We start from the raw sequence: 22,194 nt of genomic DNA, 5'->3' as shown, positions 1-22,194 counted from the left end.
AAGGTTTATGCTGGCAATGTGAGTTAAAATTATCAATACATGCAGATGTACTGAAGTCACATATGTGGTTAATTTTAAACAACCTGACTCTCTGGGAACACTGAGTTAGTGTAGTAGAGAGTACTATATAGATGTCTATTCTTACAATATCCATTTCTAATCACCATCTTCTCCACCTCACCCTCTCTCACAGGCTAACTGCACATTTCCACTGTCAAAAACCACATTAAAGTTATGCAAAAGACCACAATCACTTGGTTAATCTCAAGCATAACCACTGATTAGAACATGCTCTTTGAGTCCCCCAGCTCCAGCTCTCCACTATAAGTGGATGTGCATATGTGAGCCCTATGGGGTTTGTGGAAAGACAGAGCTCCATGTACTTGTCAGCACTTCAAACAAAAAACCCATTCAATGAGAATGGCACCATGTTACTTTTGCCCTTTCTCCTTAGGAACTAAATTAAACAGATTACAGACAGTGGCAAGAGCTGGTCTTATAACAGCCTCCCCCTTATTTGTTATTTTTAGCAATTTAGTCCGACAACGCCCAACAACTAAACATGCCTAGAATAGCTAAAGGGAGGGGGGATTATCAGATACTACCAGCAAAACACTAGTCATCACTTCCTCCAACCCTAAGAAAGAATCATTTTCCATGTCTTTATAGCATCACACAGCATTTGAGCTTTTAGAGTCTCATATAAAAACAGAGCACGTATAAAACATCAGTGGAAACTGATAATGCTTCCTGACATGAAGTACTGTTCCACCCTCATGTGTTTTCTTAAAAACATAAGCAGAATAAAATGAACGACACTGTTTTATACAAAAGTTAGGAGTTTAATGCATGTGTGTCCATTTTGGAAAAATTTCCTCACAAGATAATTACCTACCCAAAAGAACAGCCTCATGAACAGTGATGGAATTCAAATATTTTTATTATCCTAGTGGCAAGTGAGAGATTTGTTTGAAACGACAAAGTGAGATGGGAGAAAATCCTCTAATTAATCATAATTAGCAAGACAGCATCAAGCATAGACACTACTTTTAAATGAAATAATGGAGTAAAAATGCTTTGAAAAATGAATAAAATGGTAAAAATAAAAATATTAAAGTCCTAAGCAGCATAACTATCTATATCAGCAGATTAACTAAAATTCATTAAAACACATTTTATAAAATTTGCCACTTATAAAAAATGTCCACATACACTCAAGGAATTTAATAATTTTTCAACATTTTCTGAATATTTTTGCCACTATTTTAAGTATCATGTATTTTACATGATCACTAAAAGATAAAACACTACAAATAATAACATTCCTTGAGAATGCTACTTTATGAATGTGGAGTTAATAAGCTATTACACAGCTCTATCCAAAAGTATCTCTAGAACAGGTGATACCTAATGTAAACTACCTTTAAGCCATCACACACACAATCTCTGTGATTTCAGAAACTTAAACAACTACTACAAAGATCAAAGGAGATGCTGTCACCTTGTATTACATTCTAGCTGGCAAAGCTATAGACAGACAACTAATTTTATTTACCTGCAAAAATATGATTACAATTTACTTTTTTAAATTAAGATAATGATCTGAATAGAAAGGAAACTGGGTTTTTTTGTTCTGGTCTGCCTCCCTTCATCTTTTCATTTTAAGGGGGCATTTTTGCTTCCAAAGTGGCAATTCAAAAAAAGAACAAGGTTCTAACAATAAATGTAATAGAAGTGACCCTAGATATCTTCTAGTCCAACCTTCTTCTTTTACAGATGAGGACACCGAGGGTTAGAATACAGCAAGGGCTAGAATCCAGAACTCATAACTCAACAGAAGGCATTTAAATGAGAATTTAGTATTTAAATTAGGAATTTAGAGTAACGAATGCTCTACTACAAGTCTAGCTGACTTGGAGATCTCTATTTATACAGGTTCAAATATTAGTTTGGATCTTGTTTTTTTGAGTTAACATATACAGTGTGCTCATTAACACAGGTGTGGCCTGTCCACATTAAGTATTGAACAACTCATTTCTTCTGGCCAGCATCTATTACTTCAGATTAAAGGGGACCTACCATATAAAGACTGATCATAGTAAGAATTTAGTATGTGCTGTGTGTGCAAAGTCACTTTAGTCACATCTGACTCTCTGCAATCCGATGGACTGTAGCCTTCCACACTCCTTTGTCTGTGGGATTTTCCAGGCAAGAATAATGGAGTGGGTTGCCATGGCCTCCTCTCGGGGATCTTCTCAACTCAGGGATCAAACCTGCATCTCATGTCTCCTGTATTGGCAAGACGGTTCTTTACCACTACTGTCACCTGGGAAGTCCCAAAAATCTAGTACAAAGAAAGTATACTGACCAACTTCACCTTACCATCAAGTTACAAGAGCAAGGAGGCATACAAATAACAGAAAACAAAATCCAAATTCTAACTCATCAAAAGAAATAATTCACTAGGCAGCCTGAAAATGAATGGAGGAACTCTCAGGCACGGGAGGGAGGAGGCTAAGGACAAACATTTATGGTTAGACAAAGAAAAGTACAGACCATATAAAGCATACAGCTGCAAAGGCTGAGGTCAACAACCCTCTAAAGCATTCAAAGGAAGAGTCTGGTGTGGTTACGGACAAGTGTTCCACCCTGGGAATGTATCCTAGAAGAAAAGAATAACTGAATCAAGATGCAAAAAGCTTAATTCTGGACTAACTGGAATGCAAAACCTTTTTAAAATCTTAATCACAAAATGAAGACACAGAAATGAACAGATCAAATCAAAGGAGTATGTGTGTAAAATATCTGTAATATGCACTTTCACAGACAAACAAGAAATGGTCAATAAAGGGCAAATGTATCTGGACTGGTTACATCTACGTTCTTACCAGAACTGAAATACTTCTGCTGAGGAAATGAAATACACCACAGACAGTTTACATTTGGGCAAATATTAGCACTTGAATCATATCACATATATATTGACCAAGATACTGATAATATTGATAATAACCAATAAATACTCAACCAGAAAAAGGACCATACATGGGCTTTTTCAGATTCACTCTCCTCTGAAAGCCACAGAGGAGGATCACATAGCTACATTAAGCTACATGTCCTAAAACACCAGGACATGGAGACAGTGTGTATGTGCGTGTAATATATATATATATATAGTTCACTATAACTCTAGCCTTCCAACCATCAGGCCCTTTTAGACTTGAGTCTTAAGTAACTAAAAACTATTTTAAAAACATTCATTTTTATGTATGCTGAGAATGCAAATGAGCTCTACAAAGAGATAAGTATTCATCAGATACACAGATGACACTACCCTTATGGCAGAAAGCGAAGAACTAAAGAGCCTCTTGATGAAAGTGAAAGAGGAGAGTGAAAAAGCTGGCTTAAAACTCAACATTAAAAAAATAAAGATCATGGCATCTAGTCCCATCATTTCATGGCAAATAGATGGGGAAACAATGGAAATAGTGACAGACTTTTTTTGGGCTCCAAAATCACTGCAGATGGTGACTGCAGCCATGAAATTCAAAGACACTTGCTCCTTGGAAGAAAAGCTATGACCAACCTAGACAGCATATTAAAAAGCAGAGACATTACTTTGTCGACAAAGGTCCATCTAGTCAAAGCTATGGTTTTTCCAGTAGTCATGTATGGATGTGAGAGTTGGACTATAAAGAAAGCTGAGTGCCAAAGAATTGATGCTTTTGAACTGTGGTGTTGGAGAAGACTCTTGAGAGTCCCTTGGACTGCAAGGAGATCCACCCAGTCTATCCTAAAGGAAATCAGTCCTGAATATTCATTGGAAGGACTGATGTTGAAGCTGAAACTCCAATACTTTGGCCACGCGATGCAAAGAACTGACCCATGTGAAAAAACCCTGATGCTGGGCAAGACTGAAGGCAGGAAGAGAAGGGGACGACAGAGGATGAGATGGCTGGATGGCATCACTAACTCGATGAACATGAGTTTGAGCAAGCTCCGGGAATTGGTGATGGACAGGGAAGCCTAGCATGCTGCAGTCCATGGGGTCGCAAAGAGTCAGACACAACCGAATGAATGAACTGATTCATATCTGAAATCCCAACATATGGAACAATAAGAGAAGTTTCACCCAAGACTCCCAAATTCAAATCAACATAGAAAAGAGATGATTTGCTAAACTTGCAATTATTTCTTTTTTTAATTTTAAAGATACCAGACATGCTTAGCTATCTAGTTCCTACTGAAGGTGGGTACTCACCAAGCTAACTTTTAGAGCACAGACATTTTATATTTCACTTCTCTCTAGACTCTCAAACTCTCCTGGGATAGAGTAGGAGATGTCTCTGGAAAACAGATCTCCTCAGCAAGAGGCTAAGCGATAAACTATGCAAATATTTTATGAAAACATCTTGTCTTAAGGGTAAAAATGAGCTGTCTGCATGTACCCCAACGTTCACTGCAGCACTACTTAAAACAGCCAGGACATGGAAGCAACTTAAGATGTCCGTCGACAAATGAATGATGGTGGTACATATATTCAAAGGGGTATTAGCCATAAAAAAGAACAAATTTGAGGATGAACCTAGAGCCTGTTATGCAGAGTGAACTAAGTCAAAAAGAAAAAGACAAATACCATATATTAATGCATATATATATATATATATATATATATATATATGGAATCTAGAAAAATCGTACTGATCAATCAATTTGGGGGGTCACAACAGAGATCACAACAGAGATGCAGACATACAGAACGGACTTGTGGACATGGGGAAGGAGAGGGTGGGATGAACTGACAGAGTTAGCACTGAATCAAATACATTACCATATGTAAAACAACCAGTGGGAATTTGCTGTATGACACAGGGAACTCAACCAAGTTCTTTCTAACAACCAAGACCAGTGGGATAGGATATATGTGGGGAAGGAGGTTCAAGAGGCAGGGGACATATGTATACCAATGGCTGATTCATGTTGATATATGGCAGAAACCAACACAACACTGTAAAGCTATCATTCTCCAATTAAAAATTTTAAAAATGAGCTGTCTGGAAAGATAAATTGTGGTGCAACTATATAACGGACTACATACAGCAATGAAAATGAACAAATCACAATCTCAACATGAACATATCGAATAGTTTACAGACACAATGTTGAGGGAAAGAAGAAAAGCAAAAAATATGGAGATTGATTTTGTTCACATCAAGTTCAAAAACTTTTGAGGGGTACCTACAGAGGTAGTAAAACTTTTTATAAAAGAAAATAAATATCCAGAATTTACAGTTGCCTGGGGGAGGGGGAGAACAGGTGAATGGAAGCGGGTGGCACTCTGGTGTCCTGTCAATGTTTGATTTCCTGACTTGGATGATTGTTACAGGTGACTGCTTTATCATTACTGATTAAACTACATGAATTTTAATACATATTTCTGTAAATGCCGTATTTCACTACAAAATAAAGAAATGACGAATTTTTTAATGGATTCTAAACTTTGAGGTATGCAAGCAGATGAACCACTGGGTATAATTCTTGTTTAATATATGTAAAACATTCTGCCACTGGCTTTGCTCTCACCTGCCCCTCTCTCTTCATTGAAAACACAGGTAAGAATCAGTGCTTAACATACAGTAGTGTCCACCTGACATCACCTCCAAAGAGGGTGTCCCATCATACACACAAAGGTACCAGCTCAAAAGTGAAGTATTTAGGGCAAAAACTAGGCATCCATCCAAGTGCCTACCAGTCACCACCCATGCTGTGGAAAAAATGATCCTCCTTAGGCAGAGTGAAATATCCTTAATCATGGGAACTACTCCAAAACATTTTCTCATCAGAGTCTCAGAACTCAGCCAACTGCAGAGTGTCACAGGCACCTCCTATCCACTTTTCTTACCACTAGTCTTTCAACTTGTTTCAGGAACTATCATCTGACCATAATAGCCATTTTTATGGAAGAGTCAGGACTTTCACAGTTTCTCAGATTTTACTTATAGCATGGGCTGGAGAGCTATTTCACAACTCTGGGATTGAAACATTCTGCGTCAGAGTGGTATTATGCAGGGCAGATGTCTTAATTTCCTTATTCTTATTTTTATTGTGTCATTGCTGAGCTAACCTGGGTGGTGGAAGGGTGGGAACCACGTCAGAAAAAGAGAGGAAGGAAAGTGGTCAACCAATATTTGCATGTGCCTAAAATATAAGGTGAATCTTAGACTTTAGGCAGATGAGCCTGAAGCAGTAATTCAATGAGAGAGAACACAGGAGAATGATGGTCAAAATGTATTCAAACACATCACTGAAAGCTTACAGTTATCTCAAGTATTCCAAATACTTGAGAGTCAAAGGCAAAAGGGGTCAAAAATTCAGCTCTAGCTCATCTAAATGCTGAATCTAAGTTTTTGCAACTGTAAAAGTCCACAAGTAATTTTGTTGTTGTTTTTTTTTTACCCCCCAAAAGTGAGCAAAAATATAGGATGTATTTTTCACTCTTTAGAAGATATATATCTCTTCAATCCATCAATAAGGTTTTAGGTCACTTTAACTAAAACTGAAATTAAAAAAAAAACAAACAAAAAACAACTCAGGTCTTCCCTGGTGGTCCTGTGGTTAGGAATCCGCCTGCCAGTGCAGGGCACGCAGGTTCAATCCCTGGTTCAGGAAGATGCCATATGCTGCGGGGCAACTAAGCTTGTGGACCACAACTACTGAGCCCACACCCCCAACAAGCCACCACACTGAGAAGGCCCCGCACTGCAACTACACAGTAGCTGCAACAAAAAAAGCCTGCAAGCAGCAACAAAGACCCAGAGCAGCCATAAAAAAAATAAAACTTTTAAAAACTTGTACTTTCCCCAAGAAGGGGATGGCAATCCACTCCAGGATTCTTGCCTGGAAAATCCCACAGACAGAAGAGCCTGGCGGGCTACAGTCCATTGGGTCACAAAGAGTCGGACACAGCTGAACAAACAACACTACATTACTACTGTATTTTGTGTCTGATACCTCAAAAGTGTCTGTGAGTTTAATGACAGGGTGTCTAATTAAACTCTTAAATCTCAAAAAAATAAAAACTTGTACTTTCTTTATGTAGCAATGCTGTATATTTCAAAAATTATTTTTATACAGACAGATGAGACACATGAAGTCCTAATCAGAAACCCCAATTATATGTATGTCATTTTTAAGAAGTACAATTTTATACTTTCTAATAGCATATACTGTATTGTGTGTTATATACTCAGGCAGCTTCCTTAAAGTTATTTGTTATCAGTATTTAAAAAAAAAATAATGAATTCCCTCAATGACATAAACAACATGGTTACTCTACCATACTAAAGGCATCATTTTATTTTTTCTCTTCAATTGGAGTAGCATCATTGGTCTGCTAATCACCACGAGGATGAAACTGTGACATTTGCTCCCAGAACCTGATCAATCATCTTTATAAAGGAAAGGTAAAAATCTATACAACACTATCACATTGTGAGTCTGTTATGAAGTCACTTCCTAACCTAACCCAAGAAACTGATTATAGCCTGAAAAACCAACATAGGGGTATTAAAATGTAAAATACTGAATTTTAAAAAGAAAAAGACAGCCTATCTTCCCAAGGTTAACATGGTACTTATTTCTACCCTTCTAGTAGGTAACAGAACTCCCTATCAAGAGGACATGAGAGCAGAGACTCCCCTGGAGGTCCAGTGGGTAAGACTCTGGGCTTCCACTGCAGGGGCCATGGGTCTAATCCCTGGTTGGGGAACTAAGGACTTGAGTGCAACATTACAGTATTCCCACTTTTGCTTCAGAAGAGGAAAAGGGCCAGAAAGTGAGATACCAGGCTAGTTGACAATGTCGGCACAGCATACTAGCGTTATTAAAAGCTAAACAAATTCCAGGTAATCCTTGCACTCATAAGTTAAGGACTAGGGGAAAAAAATATGGAGAGGGCAAAAAGAAACTAAGAATGGAGGTGGAGAAAAGGCAGTCTAAAAAATACTAACGAAGGTGGGCTCTCAGATCAGACCAGCACCTATGCTACATCATGGCTGATCCACAGTGTCATTTATATAGACTACTGGTAGGGGATGCAGAGGCATACCCAGCGAACCAGGTCAGAAACTGGAACTCTTGACCCAAACCAAAAACCTTACTTCATAAGGGATGATAGGTGCTAAACGAAGCAGCCTGGCCTTAGTCTGCAGAGTTATTGTATAAATTATGCTTCCTCAACTTAATAGTAAGGTATCTGAGGGTTCAAAATTATTAACAATAATGATAATTATGTTGGACTGGCAAGAAATACTAATGCTCAAAAGAAGAGACTATATTTGAAAGGCAGAGTAATAACTGGAAGACCTTGGGAAAAACTATTTAGAGCTCTGAATCTGTATCAGGCTTCCCAAGTAATAGGAAGTAATATTTGTAATGACTTCAACTGATAATAGTTTATAGGCTCAAATCCTCACATTGTGCTATGAAACTAGAAAAATTAGAACAAGGGGAAAGCACTTAATTGAATACTGAGGAATCAGAAGATGCTTCTCAGAAGTAGCCCTAAACTAAGATCTTAAGGATTAACAGAGTTGGTAGGAAGAAGAAGAGGAAGTTCCCAGACAGAATTACTCTTTTTATAGTTGTTAACAAGCATTTCAAATACCAAAAAGCGAGCTAATCTATTCTATCATCTGACAGATATCAGAATACTCTTACCAGTATTTGAGAGACTCCATGAAAGGAAACTTGGAAAATGAATTTCCTGATATTCACCAGAGCTAAATAGTATGCTAAAATCATCATCTGTGGCAATTTTACACCTTGATGTTTCTTTTTAACTATGAAAGTTAACATATACTTGTTACAATTTATCCAACACAGAGGTTATAAGAAAAAAACAATTACAGCCACATCCCATCTAATTTCCTTAGGGTAACTAGTGTTAATTTAATACACACTTACAACAATCATACTCAATGTTCATATACAGATCTTGGCTTTTGTTTGTTTTCATAAAAAGAATTATTTACATATTACTTTGCCACTTATTCATCAGGACAATGTTTAGATATATTTATCAACAATTGCAAAAACACATTTTCTTTTTTTTTTGGTACTCTACATGAAATAGTTTTGTTCAGTTTTTTTTTTTTAAGGTATTTTTGTTTGGAAAACTCAACCTAGAAGAGTTGGGCTGACAAAAATGATAAAGTAGGAAATAATAAAAACCTGATTACTACAAGGTAAGTTTTCTTTTTTCTGTTGTTTGTTTTGTTTCACAATACATTTTCTAAGCTACAAAGCCATTATCAAGTCTGCTTAAATTTTTATCAGTAGTCAAACAAAAATAAGCCTAAGTAACCTAAAACACCACATCCTTGCCCAAGCCATGCCAAGTTGGTGTCCTTGAGAAATCCCCAAAAGGCTATAAGGGATGTCTCATCAATTCAGTAAAAGGCTGAGTCAGATTCTGAACCACTGCCTCAAATAGTATTCAAAGAAATTAGATAAAGTGACCTATGAAGTCACTGTATCCACCCCCATCTCAGGAAATCTTGGTCCCCAAAAATAATGACCAATTTTTTGTCCTATCCAACTTTTACTACACAGAGGATAGACCATTCACCAAAGTCCAAGAAAACTATTTCATTAAAGGTTTTAAGGACTTCCCAGGTGCCTTCCCTGAAAGCTCATCTGGTAAAGAATCCACCTGCAATGCAGGAGACCCCAGTTCAATCCCTGTGTTGGGAAGATCTCCTGGAGAAAAAAATGGCAACCCACTCCAGTGTTCCTGGAGAGAGGAGCCGGGCAGGCTACAGTCCATGGGATCACAAAGAGTCAGACACGGAGTCGTACAACTAAACAGCAACAGCAAAGGTTTTAATGTGTAAGAAGATGATAATAATAAACTCCCTATTTTCCAAACACTTATAAAGTTATTTTTCTTACCTATCATCTTTTTCCTTAAGAAAAAAAAGATTGTTTTCTTGACTGGAGCACTATCCTTCAGATAAATAATTAGTTTTCGCTTGGTTGCCATGCCCTCCTTCAGGGAATCCTCCCAATTCAGGGACTGAACCCAGGTCTCCTGCATTGCAGGCAGATTCTTTACTGTCTGAGCCACCAGGGAAGCCCAATTACAGCTTACTACTCACTCTGTCCTTATGTAGAATTACAACATGTAAGAGTCATATATCTAGATTCTTTAACTACTATTATCATTACCCACTCTCACACCCATCTGCCACAATATGTGGTATTCACATACACACTGTGCTTTTATTTTTTAAAAATAAACATGTTCACTCAAAGGAAATGGAAGAAACACATTCAGGTTAACAATATCCTATCCTAAAGTATCCAAAACTCCCTAAAGTTTTAAGAGACTAGTCTTTTTTTTTTTTTTTTTTTGGTCATACACTGCCATAAAAAGACTGCATCATTAGCTCTAGCACAATCAGAAAAAATAAAAACAATGTGACATGACCTTGGTAGGCACACATTTTCATTTCATGTGACAAAATGAGATCATTACTTTTCGCCTAAAAACTGACTACAGCTATCATTATTCACTCAAAACCTACTTACTTCCAATTCTTTAATTTTTTCTTCTGCTATCTTCTGTTTCTCTAACAGCTGATTATGAATCGCCTCCTTGGATTGAAGAATAAACCTAAAAACACAAATGGTTGAAGATTAAGCCACTTGACCACTATGTTTATCAATAACCATATGCCACAAATACTAAACGAAGAAAACCAGAAGGATCATCTCCCAACTCAGAACAAATAAAATGCATTATTATGTTAATATGACCAACTTCCTCACGAAACGTCCTCAGGCTGAAGCCTTCTTGGCTGAGAAGGAATAAAAGTTTAAAAGTAAATTTTGCCTTCAAGAAGGGAATCAGGCTTCAAGGATATTCACAGACAAGAAAAAAAGTAAGGGAGATAAAAATCTATTGCAGGCTAAAAGAAAACTGAACAAATAATAAAAATCCGCCCCAATTTTAATTTTTCAGTTTTCTGTATCAAATTTTATCTAGATATCTTTCAAACAATATTTGTAAACCACAGCTCTTCCTCCAATCTTTAAAAAATTTTCTCTGTAACAGCAGTAACTCATGACCTTTTCAAGTCACAATCAACTACTGTGTTAGGATCAATGCATTAGTGTTTATATGAGTTCCTCACACAAAAAGCACTGTATAAGCCCCAGTATCTTTTACTATATCCAGAGTGTATAATACCTCTGAAAAGCTCAAAAAGCACAGTGGCAATTTTCAACTTTTTCCATTTTACATCCAGACACATTAGTTACAGAAGATGAGGGAAGAAATATGGGGAACCTTTAAAAATTAATACTAAAACTGTTTTGGGACTTTATGTTCATAAGTCTTGCTGCAGGCAAAGGAAGAACAAACTATTTTTATAGCCTAAAGTAAGTAAACTGAAATATTTCCCTTCCACTGGAAGCAAGGGAAAATCTCAATTACTCAAATCTCTTTTAAGAATTATCCAACTCAGTTATAAAAAATTAAAAAAAAAAAATAATTACACAGACTGTTTCTTCTCTTTGCATATAACTTAAGAGTTTAGCAAAAAACTAAACATCATCTCTTAAGAACCCATACAAGAAAGCACATTAAGTTAGCAACAGAATGTTTCCTCTACCAAGGGCACAAAAACAACACCGTATCTCACAAAAACAACACTGTATCTAGGTAGGTTCTTACTAAGTGGGTCTGTTATCACAGACAAAAAAAACAAAAAAGGACAACTCTAGCTTTGCCCAGACACCTAGGAGGAAACTTTTTTCCTCTTTTCATGAATACACCCTGACACACATATAACACAGTATGGTGTGATTCTTTCTTTCACTCCACAAATTATTAAGCATGTGTCCTGACAAAGACAGTCCAGGAAATTTAATTGATAATCCTAGTCTTCAGTACTAACTTGACCCTTTGCAAAAATCTTATTCATATATTTACTGCAAAGATAGCCCACATTCATGCAAAACAAGGATTACCATGTAATGCTTTGTGTCCAAAATACTCATATTATTAGTCCAAGAGACAGGTGCTATTTCTGATAAGACTACAGTTTACAGAATATTTTTCTCAGAACTAATTATTTAGTGTAGTATTCAAGGAAAAGAGTTGTTTTGAACTGTAGTAAGTCTTGGTGACAACATATAAAAAGTATTACAAATCAAGGCCCGAGTTACCAAATTATGTCATTATACGCACAATTTTACTAACAAAGGCTTTTGGCCAAGGAAATAATTTTCAGAGTAAAATATACATTTTTAAATAGCACTGATTGCTAGCCAGTGAGTAGTATTCTCAAATAATAGGTCATTAGACATTATCTTTATTAGTGTCTGGGAAATTTTCAAAGCTAAGATTAGAGGTCAAGTCATTACTTATGTGGTCTTTAAAAATAAAGTATCTGAACAGATACTAAATCCCTTGAGCAGAAAATAAAATTACTAGAAAGCAAGAACACTCAACAAAAACATGTTTTTCCATGACCATACACCCCTGAGGTATCTATACTGAACTGGGCCAACTTCAAAGGCCAAAGAGATGTCATCAAAGCTGACCAATCTACTTACAAGCCTGAGGACATCTTAGCCTTGAAAATTTTAAACAGGGATGAGTATGGAGTAAATGCAAATGTCTACTTCAAAGAATAATTACATAGACAAAATTCAAAAAAAAATTACAGAAAATTTGGTTTAGTCCTCAATTTTTTTTTTCCTAATTGTATTTTATTTTTAAACTTTACATAATTGTATTAGTTTTGCCAAATATCAAAATGAATCCGCCACAGGTATACATGTGTTCCCCATCCTGAACCCTCCTCCCTCCTCCCTCCCCATACCATCCCTCTGGGTCGTCCCAGTGCACTAGCCCCAAGCATCCAGTATCGTGCATCGAACCTGGACTAGCAACTCGTTTCTTACATGATATTTTACATGTTTCAATGCCATTCTCCCAAATCTTCCCACCCTCTCCCTCTCCCACAGAGTCCATAAGACTGTTCTATACATCAGTGTCTCTTTTGCTGTCTTGTACACCGGGTTATTGTTACCATCTTTCTAAATTCCATATATATGCGTTAGTATACTGTATTTATGTTTTTCCTTCTGGCTTACTTCACTCTGTATAATAGGCTCCAGTTTCATCCACCTCATTAGAACTGATTCAAATGTATTCTTTTTAATGGCTGAGTAATACTCCATTGTGTATATGTACCACAGCTTTCTTATCCATTCATCTGCTGAAGGACATCTAGGTTACTTCCATGTCCTGGCTATTATAAACAGTGCTGCAATGAACATTGGGGTATACGTGTCTCTTTCCCTTCTGGTTTCCTCAGTGTGTATGCCCAGCAGTGGGATTGCTGGATCATAAGGCAGTTCTATTTCCAGTTTTTTAAGGAATCTCCACACTGTTCTCCATAGTGGCTGTACTAGTTTGCATTCCCACCAACAGTGTAAGAGGGTTCCCTTTTCTCCACACCCTCTCCAGCATTTATTGTTTGCAGACTTTTGGATCGCAGCCATTCTGACTGGTGTGAAATGGTACCTCATAGTGGTTTTGATTTGCATTTCTCTGATAATGAGTGATGTTGAGCATCTTTTCATGTGTTTGTTAGCCATCTGTATGTCTTCTTTGGAGAAATGTCTATTTAGTTCTTTGGCCCATTTTTTGATTGGGTCGTTTATTTTTCTGGAGTTGAGCTGTAGGAGTTGCTTGTATATTTTTGAGATTAGTTGTTTGTCGGTTGTTTCATTTGCTATTATTTTCTCCCATTCTGAAGGCTGTCTTTTCACCTTGCTAATAGTTTCCTTTGATGTGCAGAAGCTTTTAAGGTTAATTAGGTCCCATTTGTTTATTTTTGCTTTTATTTCCAATATTCTGGGAGGTGGGTCATAGAGGATCCTGCTGTGATGTATCTCGGACAGTGTTTTGCCTATGTTCTCCTCTAGGAGTTTTATAGTTTCTGGTCTTACGTTTAGATCTTTAATCCATTTTGAGTTTATTTTTGTGTATGGTGTTAGAAAGTGGTCTAGTTTCATTCTTTTACAAGTGGTTGACCAGATTTCCCAGCACCACTTGTTAAAGAGATTGTCTTTAATCCATTGTATATTCTTGCCTCCTTTGTCAAAGATAAGGTGTCCATATGTGCGTGGATTTATCTCTGGGCTTTCTATTTTATTCCATTGATCAATATTTCTGTCTTTGTGCCAGTACCATACTGTCTTGATAACTGTGGCTTTGTAGTAGAGCCTGAAGTCAGGTAGGTTGATTCCTCCAGTTCCATTCTTCTTTCTCAAGATCGCTTTGGCTATTCGAGGTTTTTGGTTTTTCCATATAAATTGTGAAATTATTTGTTCTAGCTCTGTGAAGAATACTGTTGGTAGCTTGATAGGGATTGCATTGAATCTATAAATTGCTTTGGGTAGTATACTCATTTTCATAGTCCTCAATTTTTAAAATGCCAAAGACACATTGTATTGAGGATTGGAAGGAGTCCCCAGAAACATTTGGATTTCTGGGGAAAGTCTTTAGAAAACACCTTTATCTGGTGTCAAAAAGAAAAAAAAAAATGAGTTATTAGATGTTACTTTGAAGATAGCTATTCAAAGAAATAGAGGAAAATAACAGAATGGGAAAGACTAGAGATCTCTTCAAGAAAATTAGAGATACCAAGGAAACATTTCATGCAAAGATGGGCTCGATAAAGGACAGAAATGGTATGGACCTAAAAGAAGCAGAAGATATTAAGAGGTGGCAAGAATACACAGAAGAACTATACAAAAAAAGATCTTCATGACCCAGATAATCACGATGGTGTGATCACTCACCTAGAGCCAGACATCCCGGAATGTGAAGTCAAGTGGGCCTTAGAAAGCATCACTACAAACAAAGCTAGTGGAGGTGGGAATTCCAGTTGAGCTATTTCAAATCCTAAAAGATGATGCTGTGAAACTGCTGCACTCAACATGCCAGCAAATTTGGAAAACTCAGCAGTGGCCACAGGACTGGAAGAGGTCAGTCTTCATTCCAATCCCAAAGAAAGGCAATGCCAAAGAATGCTCAAACTACCGCACAATTGCACTCATCTCACATGCTAGTAATGCTCAAAATTCTCCAAGCCAGGCTTCAGCAATACGTGAACCATGAACTTCCAGATGTTCAAGCTGGTTTTAGAAAAGGCAGAGGAACCAGAGATCAAATTGCCAACATCTGCTGGATCATCGAAAAAGCAAAAGAGTTCCAGAAAAACATCTATTTCTGCTTTATTGACTATGCCAAAGCCTTTGACTGTGTGGATCACAATAAACTGTGGAAAACTCTTCAAGAGATGGGAATACCAGACCACCGGATCTGCCTCTTGAGAAACCTATATGCAGATCAGGAAGCAACAGTTAGAACTGGACATGGAACAACAGACTGGTTCCAAATAGGAAAAGGAGTACGTCAAGGCTGTATATTGTCACCCTGCTTATTTAACGTATATGCAGAGTACATCATGAGAAACGCTGGGCTGGAAGAAGCACAAGCTGGAGTCAAGACTGCTGGGAGAAATATCAATAACCTCAGATATGCAGATGACACCACCCTTATGGCAGAAAGTGAAGAGGAACTAAAAGCCCTCTTGATGAAAGTGAAAGAGGAGAGTGAAAAAGTCGGCTTAAAACTCAACATTCAGAAAACTAAGATCATGGCATCTGGTCCCATCACTTCATGGGAAATAGATGGGGAAACAGTGGAAACAGTGTCAGACTTTACGTTTTGGGGCTCCAAAATCACTGCAGATGGTGACTGCAGCCATGAAATTAAAAGACGCTTACTCCTTGGAAGGAAAGTTATGACCAACCTAGATAGCATATTCAAAAGCAGAGACATTATTTTGCCAAAAAAGGTCCATCTAGTCAAGGCTATGGTTTTTCCAGTGGTCATGTATGGATGTGAGAGTTAAGACTATAAAGAAAGCTGAGCGCCGAAGAATTGACGCTTTTGAACTGTGGTGGTGGAGAAGACTCTTGAGAGTCCCCTGGACTGCAAGGAGATCCAACCAGTCCATTCTAAGATCAGTCCTGGGTGTTCTTTGGAAGGACCGATGTTGAAGCTGAAACTCCAATACTTTGGCCACCTCATGGGAAGAGTTGACTCACTGGAAAAGACTCTGATGCTGGGAGGATTGGGGGCAGGAGGAGAAGGGGACGACAAAGGATGAGATGGCTGGAAGACATCACCGACTCGATGGACATGAGTTTGGGTGAACTCCGGGAGTTGGTGATGGACAGGGAGGCCTGGTGTGCTGCAATTCATGGGATCGCAAAGAGTCGGACACGACTGAGCGACTGAACTGATGAGTGGTATATAATAAGTATTATGTACACTACTTCTCAAAGTAGAGACTCTCATAGGTATCTTGCCTGATGGTTTATGGAAAGCCAAATGGTAGATACTGTTCTACAGCTCAGAATGTGCTGCAAAGGAAAAATAGAGCATGAAATGAAAATTTATTTTCATATAACAAATGATATATCCAAAATGTACTTATTAATCCTCAGTATTACATAACCTACAATTGTCACTGCTTTGTAAAAAAGCCTCTACACTGGAAATCAATGCCATGTGGCTATGTACGTAATCTACCAATGATGCGTAGCCTGCTGTTTCATTTCCTCATTTATTTGTAACTATGCCATCTGAAAAACATAATTTTACAATGACGTCTGGTTTTATTTGAGAAACATCAGAAGCTGTGTTCTGAACTGCCATGCAGTTTGGTACATAACTTCCGTTTTCTAATGATTCAGCACGTATCCACAGTGTTATTCCCTGCCAAAACACAACCTAGAATCAGTGGCAATGCTGTCTTTTGGCTACACTTGCAAAGTATGGTAACCTGGACACACACTATTCAGAAACAACGATATGCTTATGATAATGTATTTTGTCTGGGTGGGAAATTTTTAGAATATAAAAACATATTTTAGTGGTATTTAAGGAATCCACAAATTATATAGCATAGAAAAAGCTAAATAAGAATGATCGTATCTTATTCCTTTGTCTCATTCCATGATGATGAAATAACTTTGCCTGTGTGCACAAAGGCCTACATGCAAATTTTTTTTATTTCATAGTTTTTTAGCAAAACAAAAACAAACAACAACCTAAATCCCTTAGTAAAAATGCAATTAAATTACTCAGCCTTTCACAACTCTCCACATTGTAAAAGCCTGAGTAAGACTTCTATTATTGGCATCTTGTAGAGCAGACATCCAGGACAAAGAAAAAAAAATTTTTTTAACATTTTGCTGAGCAACCACAAATATTCCACAATGTGGAGAAAAGGGAACCCTCGTGCACTGTTGGTGGGGATGTAAATTGGTGCAGTCACTACAGAAAACAATATAGAGATACCTCAAAAAATTAAATATAGAACTATCCTATGATCCAGCAATTCCACTCCTGAATATTTATAGGAAGAAAATGGAAACACAAATTAGAAAAGATATATTCACCCATATATTCATTGCATCATTATTTGTAATAGGATATGGAAGGAACCTAAGTGTCCATCAATAGATGAATGGATAAAAGACATAAGATATATACATATATATACATACATAAATATATGATGAAATATTACTCAGCCATAAGAAGAATAAAATCTTCCCATATGTGAAATTAGTCAAAGGAAGACAAATACCCTATGATTTCACTTATACGTGGAATCTAAAAAACAAATAAACAAACTTAGCAAAAAAGAAACACTGATATAGATACAGAGAACTAACAGGCAACCACCAGAGAGGAGGGGCAAGGGGAAGAAACAGGTGAGGGAAATAATGAGGAACAAAATTCCAGGTGCAAAATAAATGAGTCAAAGGTATAAAATGTACAGCATGGGGGTCACACTCAACAACATCTTTCTGTGGTGACATATCACAACTAGATTTGCCATGGTGATCATTTTGAAATGTACAGAAATATCAAATCACTATGATGTATAACAGGAACTAACATAACATTTTAGGTCAATTATACTTTAAAAACACACTAACTCATAGAAAAAGAAATCAGATTTGTAGTTATGAGAAGCAGGGAGTGAGGGAAGGGGAATTGGATAAAGGCAGTCAAAAGGTACAAACTCCCTCTAAGACAAGTAAGTACTAGAGATGCAGTGTTTAACATAGTAAATATAATTAACATTACTGTATGTTATATATCAAGTTGTAGAGTAAGTCCTAAGAGTTCTCATCACAAAGAAAAAATATTTTTCTCTATTCTTTAATTGTATCTATGAGATAAATGTTCACTAAACTTAGGTGACAAACATTTCATAATGTATGTAAGCCAAATCATTAAGCTGTACACCTTAAACATACACAATGCTTTTTTGTCAATTACATCTCATTAAAACAGAATAAAAAAAGAAATACAGAGGGCCAAAATGAAGTGAAATGTGGACATGAATTTGAGCCAACTCCAGGAGATAGTGAAGGACAGGGAAGCCTGGTGTGCTGCAATCCATGGGGTCACAAAGAGTTGAACACAACTTTGCAACTGAACAACTCAAGAAGAAAGCAATAAACTGGTTTTCACCTTGAGCATCCAAACTGTCAAAGAAACAGGATTTAAAACAGAAGATAAAATCTAGGCACCATCCAAAGTAAGGAGTTATTAAGATAATCCTGAATTAAAGGATTCCACCCTCAGTCTAGGGAGGGGGGAAAAAAAACTTGTCTCTCAGTATGTAAAATAAAAGAAACTCGTCTATCCATACCATGGTATTGAGTAAAATGGAAAAAAAAAAAGGTCCCCTAAGAATCTGTAACCCTAAGCTGACTTCCTCATGGGTTGTGGTCCAAATTCAAGCTCATTTCCTCATGGGCTGTGGTCCAAATCCAACCTATCAGGGAATTACCTGGAAGTCGGTGGTTAAGACTCCACACTTTCACTACCAAGCATGCAGGTTCAATCTCTGGTCAAGGAACTAAGATTCCATAAGCTGTGCAGGGTGGCCGAAAATAAAACACGAAAATAATTAAAACAAACAAACAAAAAAACCTACTATATACGGTCCAGAAAATTTCACTCACAGAATTTAATTTACAGTGTTCCTACTCACATAAATCGCAAAGGTCTAGTAAACGTGAAGATGGGTTAAGAAAAATTAATCAAACTGAAACACAAAGAGGAAAAAATGGCATGAAAACCAATAAAGCAAAAACAGGATATAGCGAGCAAGAGATAATAATTAAGCTGCCTAACATATGTGTTGGAGAAGGAAATGGCAACCCACTCCAGTATTCTTGCCAGGATCCCACGGACAGAGGAGCCTGGCAGGCTACAGTCCATAGAGTCGCAAAGAGTTGGACACGACTGAGCAACTAACACACAACATATGTGTAATTAGAGACCCAAAAATAGAAGAAGAAAATTAGAGAAATATTTGAAGAAATAATGGACAAAAATTTTCTAAAACAAATGAAAAAAAAGAAGCCAAATCACAGTTCCAAGACACTCAGAGAAAGCCAGACAAAAATAAATACAACAGAACAAAATTACATGTAACATAATCAAACTATTGAGAACTAGAAAGAAAACTTTGAAGGTAGAAAATGACACATTGCATTAAAAGAAACAATGGTAAGAGTTACATCAAATTTCTTGCCACAAATTATGCAAGGAAGAAGACAATGGAATGACATTTTCAATGTACTAAAAGACAAAAGCTATTAATCAGCATTACACACACATTGAACATATCTTTCAAAAATGAAGGGGAAATTCAAACTAACACACTCAGAGAACTTATTCTAGCAAACATAAACAAGAAATTTCATAAGTAGTTGTTCCAGCAGGAGTATGATAACATATGTCAACTTACAAAGAAATGAAAAGCACTAAAAATATTACAAATTAAGATAAATTTACTGCTCCATGTTATGTGCCAGCCTGGATGGGAATGGGGTTTAGGAGAGAATGGATATGTGTATATGTATAACTGAGTCCCTTTGCTGTTCACCTGAAACTACCACAACACTGTTAAAATCAACTATACCCCAAGACAAAATAAAAAGTTTAAAGTTTAGAATTAAAACAACAAAAAAGATGTAAATATAAAACACATGTTTTTCTCATTGTTAATGATTTTAAAAATAGTTCACTGTCTAAAACATGGGTTGACAAACTACTGCTTGCAGGCTGAATTGGTCACACTCATTTGTTTACAGAATGTCTATGGTTGTGTTCTCCCAACAATGGCAGGTAAGAGAGCTGAGACAGGAATTATACAGTCAGCAAAACTATTTATATCCCATTAAAAAGCAAGCTTGTCAAATTCTATAAAGCAATTATTCTTCAATTAAAAAATAAAAAGCTTGTTAACCCATGATCTAAAGCAAAATAGTAACAATATACCATGGATTTCAATACATATCTTAAAATGTATAACAATAAAAAAAGTGCAGAAATTTGAAATATAACAAGATGAAGTGATATTATTTAACAACAGGTTACAATAAACTAAAGACATATTGCATAAAAATAAGGTAATAGCTAAATAAAAAAAATTTTACTAAAGACTAATAAGCCAAAATGAAGATAACACAGGATCATAAAACATACTCAATTAATCTAAAAGAAGGCAGAAAAAGAAAAAAAGGAATATAGAACAGATGAGGAAAAGACAAAGCAAGCAGCAAGGTGGTAGATTTAAATCCAATTACAGCATTAATTACTGGAAATGTAAATGATCTAAAGACCCCAATTAAAAGGCAAAGATTGCCAGATTTAATCTAAAAGCATGACCCAACTACATACAATCACAAGAAATCCCTTTTCAATAAAAAGACACAGATATGTTCCAAGTAAAAGCACAACCATCACACCCTCAAGGATGGAAATAATCAAAAAAGACAGATAATAACAATTTTTAAGAGCATATGGAGAAGTTGGAACCTTCATACTTTGCTGATGGATACATGAAATGGTATACCTGCCGTGGAACATTCTGACAGTTCCTTAAAATGTTAGAGTTACACTTCAGCAAATTCTACTTCTAGAAATATACTAAGAGAAAAGAACAAATACACACAAACACACATGCACAAAAACTTGACTATAAGCGTTCAAAGTAGATTATTCACAATAACCAAAAAGTACAATTAAAATGTGCATCAAATGATAAATGGATAAATAAAATGTGGCACAGTTATACAAAGGAATATTATTTGGCAATAAAAAGGAACAAAGTACTGACACATGCTATAACATGGATTAACCTTTACCACATAATGCTGACAAGAGAGACACGATCATACGCTATATGACTGTAAGGTTATATTTATGTGAAATATCCAAAATGGGCAAGTCTATACAGACAGAATGATTAGTGATTGCAAAGGGCGAGGGGAAGGGCTTCCCAGGTGGTGCAGGGGTAAAGAATCCACCTGCCAATGCAGGAGACACAAGAGACATGGGTTCGATTTCTGGGTTGGAGAGATCCCTTAAAGAAGGAAATGGCAAGCCACTCCAGTATTCTGGCCTGGAAAATTCCGTGGACAGAGGAGTCTGGCAAGCTACAGTCTATAGGGATGCAGAGAGTCAGACACAACTAAGCATGTGCGTGCGCACACACACAGCCAGAGGAAAGGGGTATTATGGAATAACTGATAATAGGTTTAAGAATACTTTTTGTGGCTATATTTTTCTGGGGACTTCCCTAGTAGTCCAGTGGTTAAGAATCCACCTGTCAATGCAGGGGACACAGGTTCAAACCCTGCTCCAGGATGATCCCATGTGTCATGGGGCAACAAACACCTTGAGCCACAACTACTGAAGCCTGCACACCCTAGAACCTGTGCTCCACACTAAGAGAAGTCACTGCATTGAGAAGCCCACTCATGTAGCCCCCGCTCACCACAAGTAGAGAAAGTCTGTGCACAGCAACAAAGACCCAGTGTAGCCAAAAATATATAAAAATCTTTAAAAATTTCATAAATATTGAAAAAAACACTAAATTGTATACTTAAAAACTATTAAGAGTGAATTTTGTTATAATTAATTTTATCTTTAAAAAAATAACCAAGGGACTTCCGTGCTGGTCCAGTGGCTAAGATTCCATGCTCCCAATGCAGAGGGCCCGGGTTTGA

The 22,194-nt window shown here is 36.8% G+C and overlaps 1 protein-coding gene across 1 annotated transcript in view; it reads right to left on the bottom strand.

Annotated features, from left to right (window-relative positions):
* PFDN1 (prefoldin subunit 1) overlaps positions 1–22,194 on the bottom strand; it is a 73,920-nt gene that overhangs the window by 22,263 nt on the left and 29,463 nt on the right. Inside the window, exon 3 of the mRNA XM_027546290.1 lies at positions 10,591–10,675. Within this exon, the coding sequence (XP_027402091.1) occupies positions 10,591–10,675 (85 nt within the window). The remainder of the gene's footprint in view (positions 1–10,590; positions 10,676–22,194) is intronic.

This window comes from Bos indicus x Bos taurus, chromosome 7, assembly GCF_003369695.1.
Source record: "Bos indicus x Bos taurus breed Angus x Brahman F1 hybrid chromosome 7, Bos_hybrid_MaternalHap_v2.0, whole genome shotgun sequence".
NCBI classification, from domain to species: Eukaryota; Metazoa; Chordata; class Mammalia; order Artiodactyla; family Bovidae; genus Bos; species Bos indicus x Bos taurus.
The sequence above is the reverse complement of the archived record's forward strand: the minus strand, read 5'-3'. Positions and strand labels throughout refer to the sequence as shown.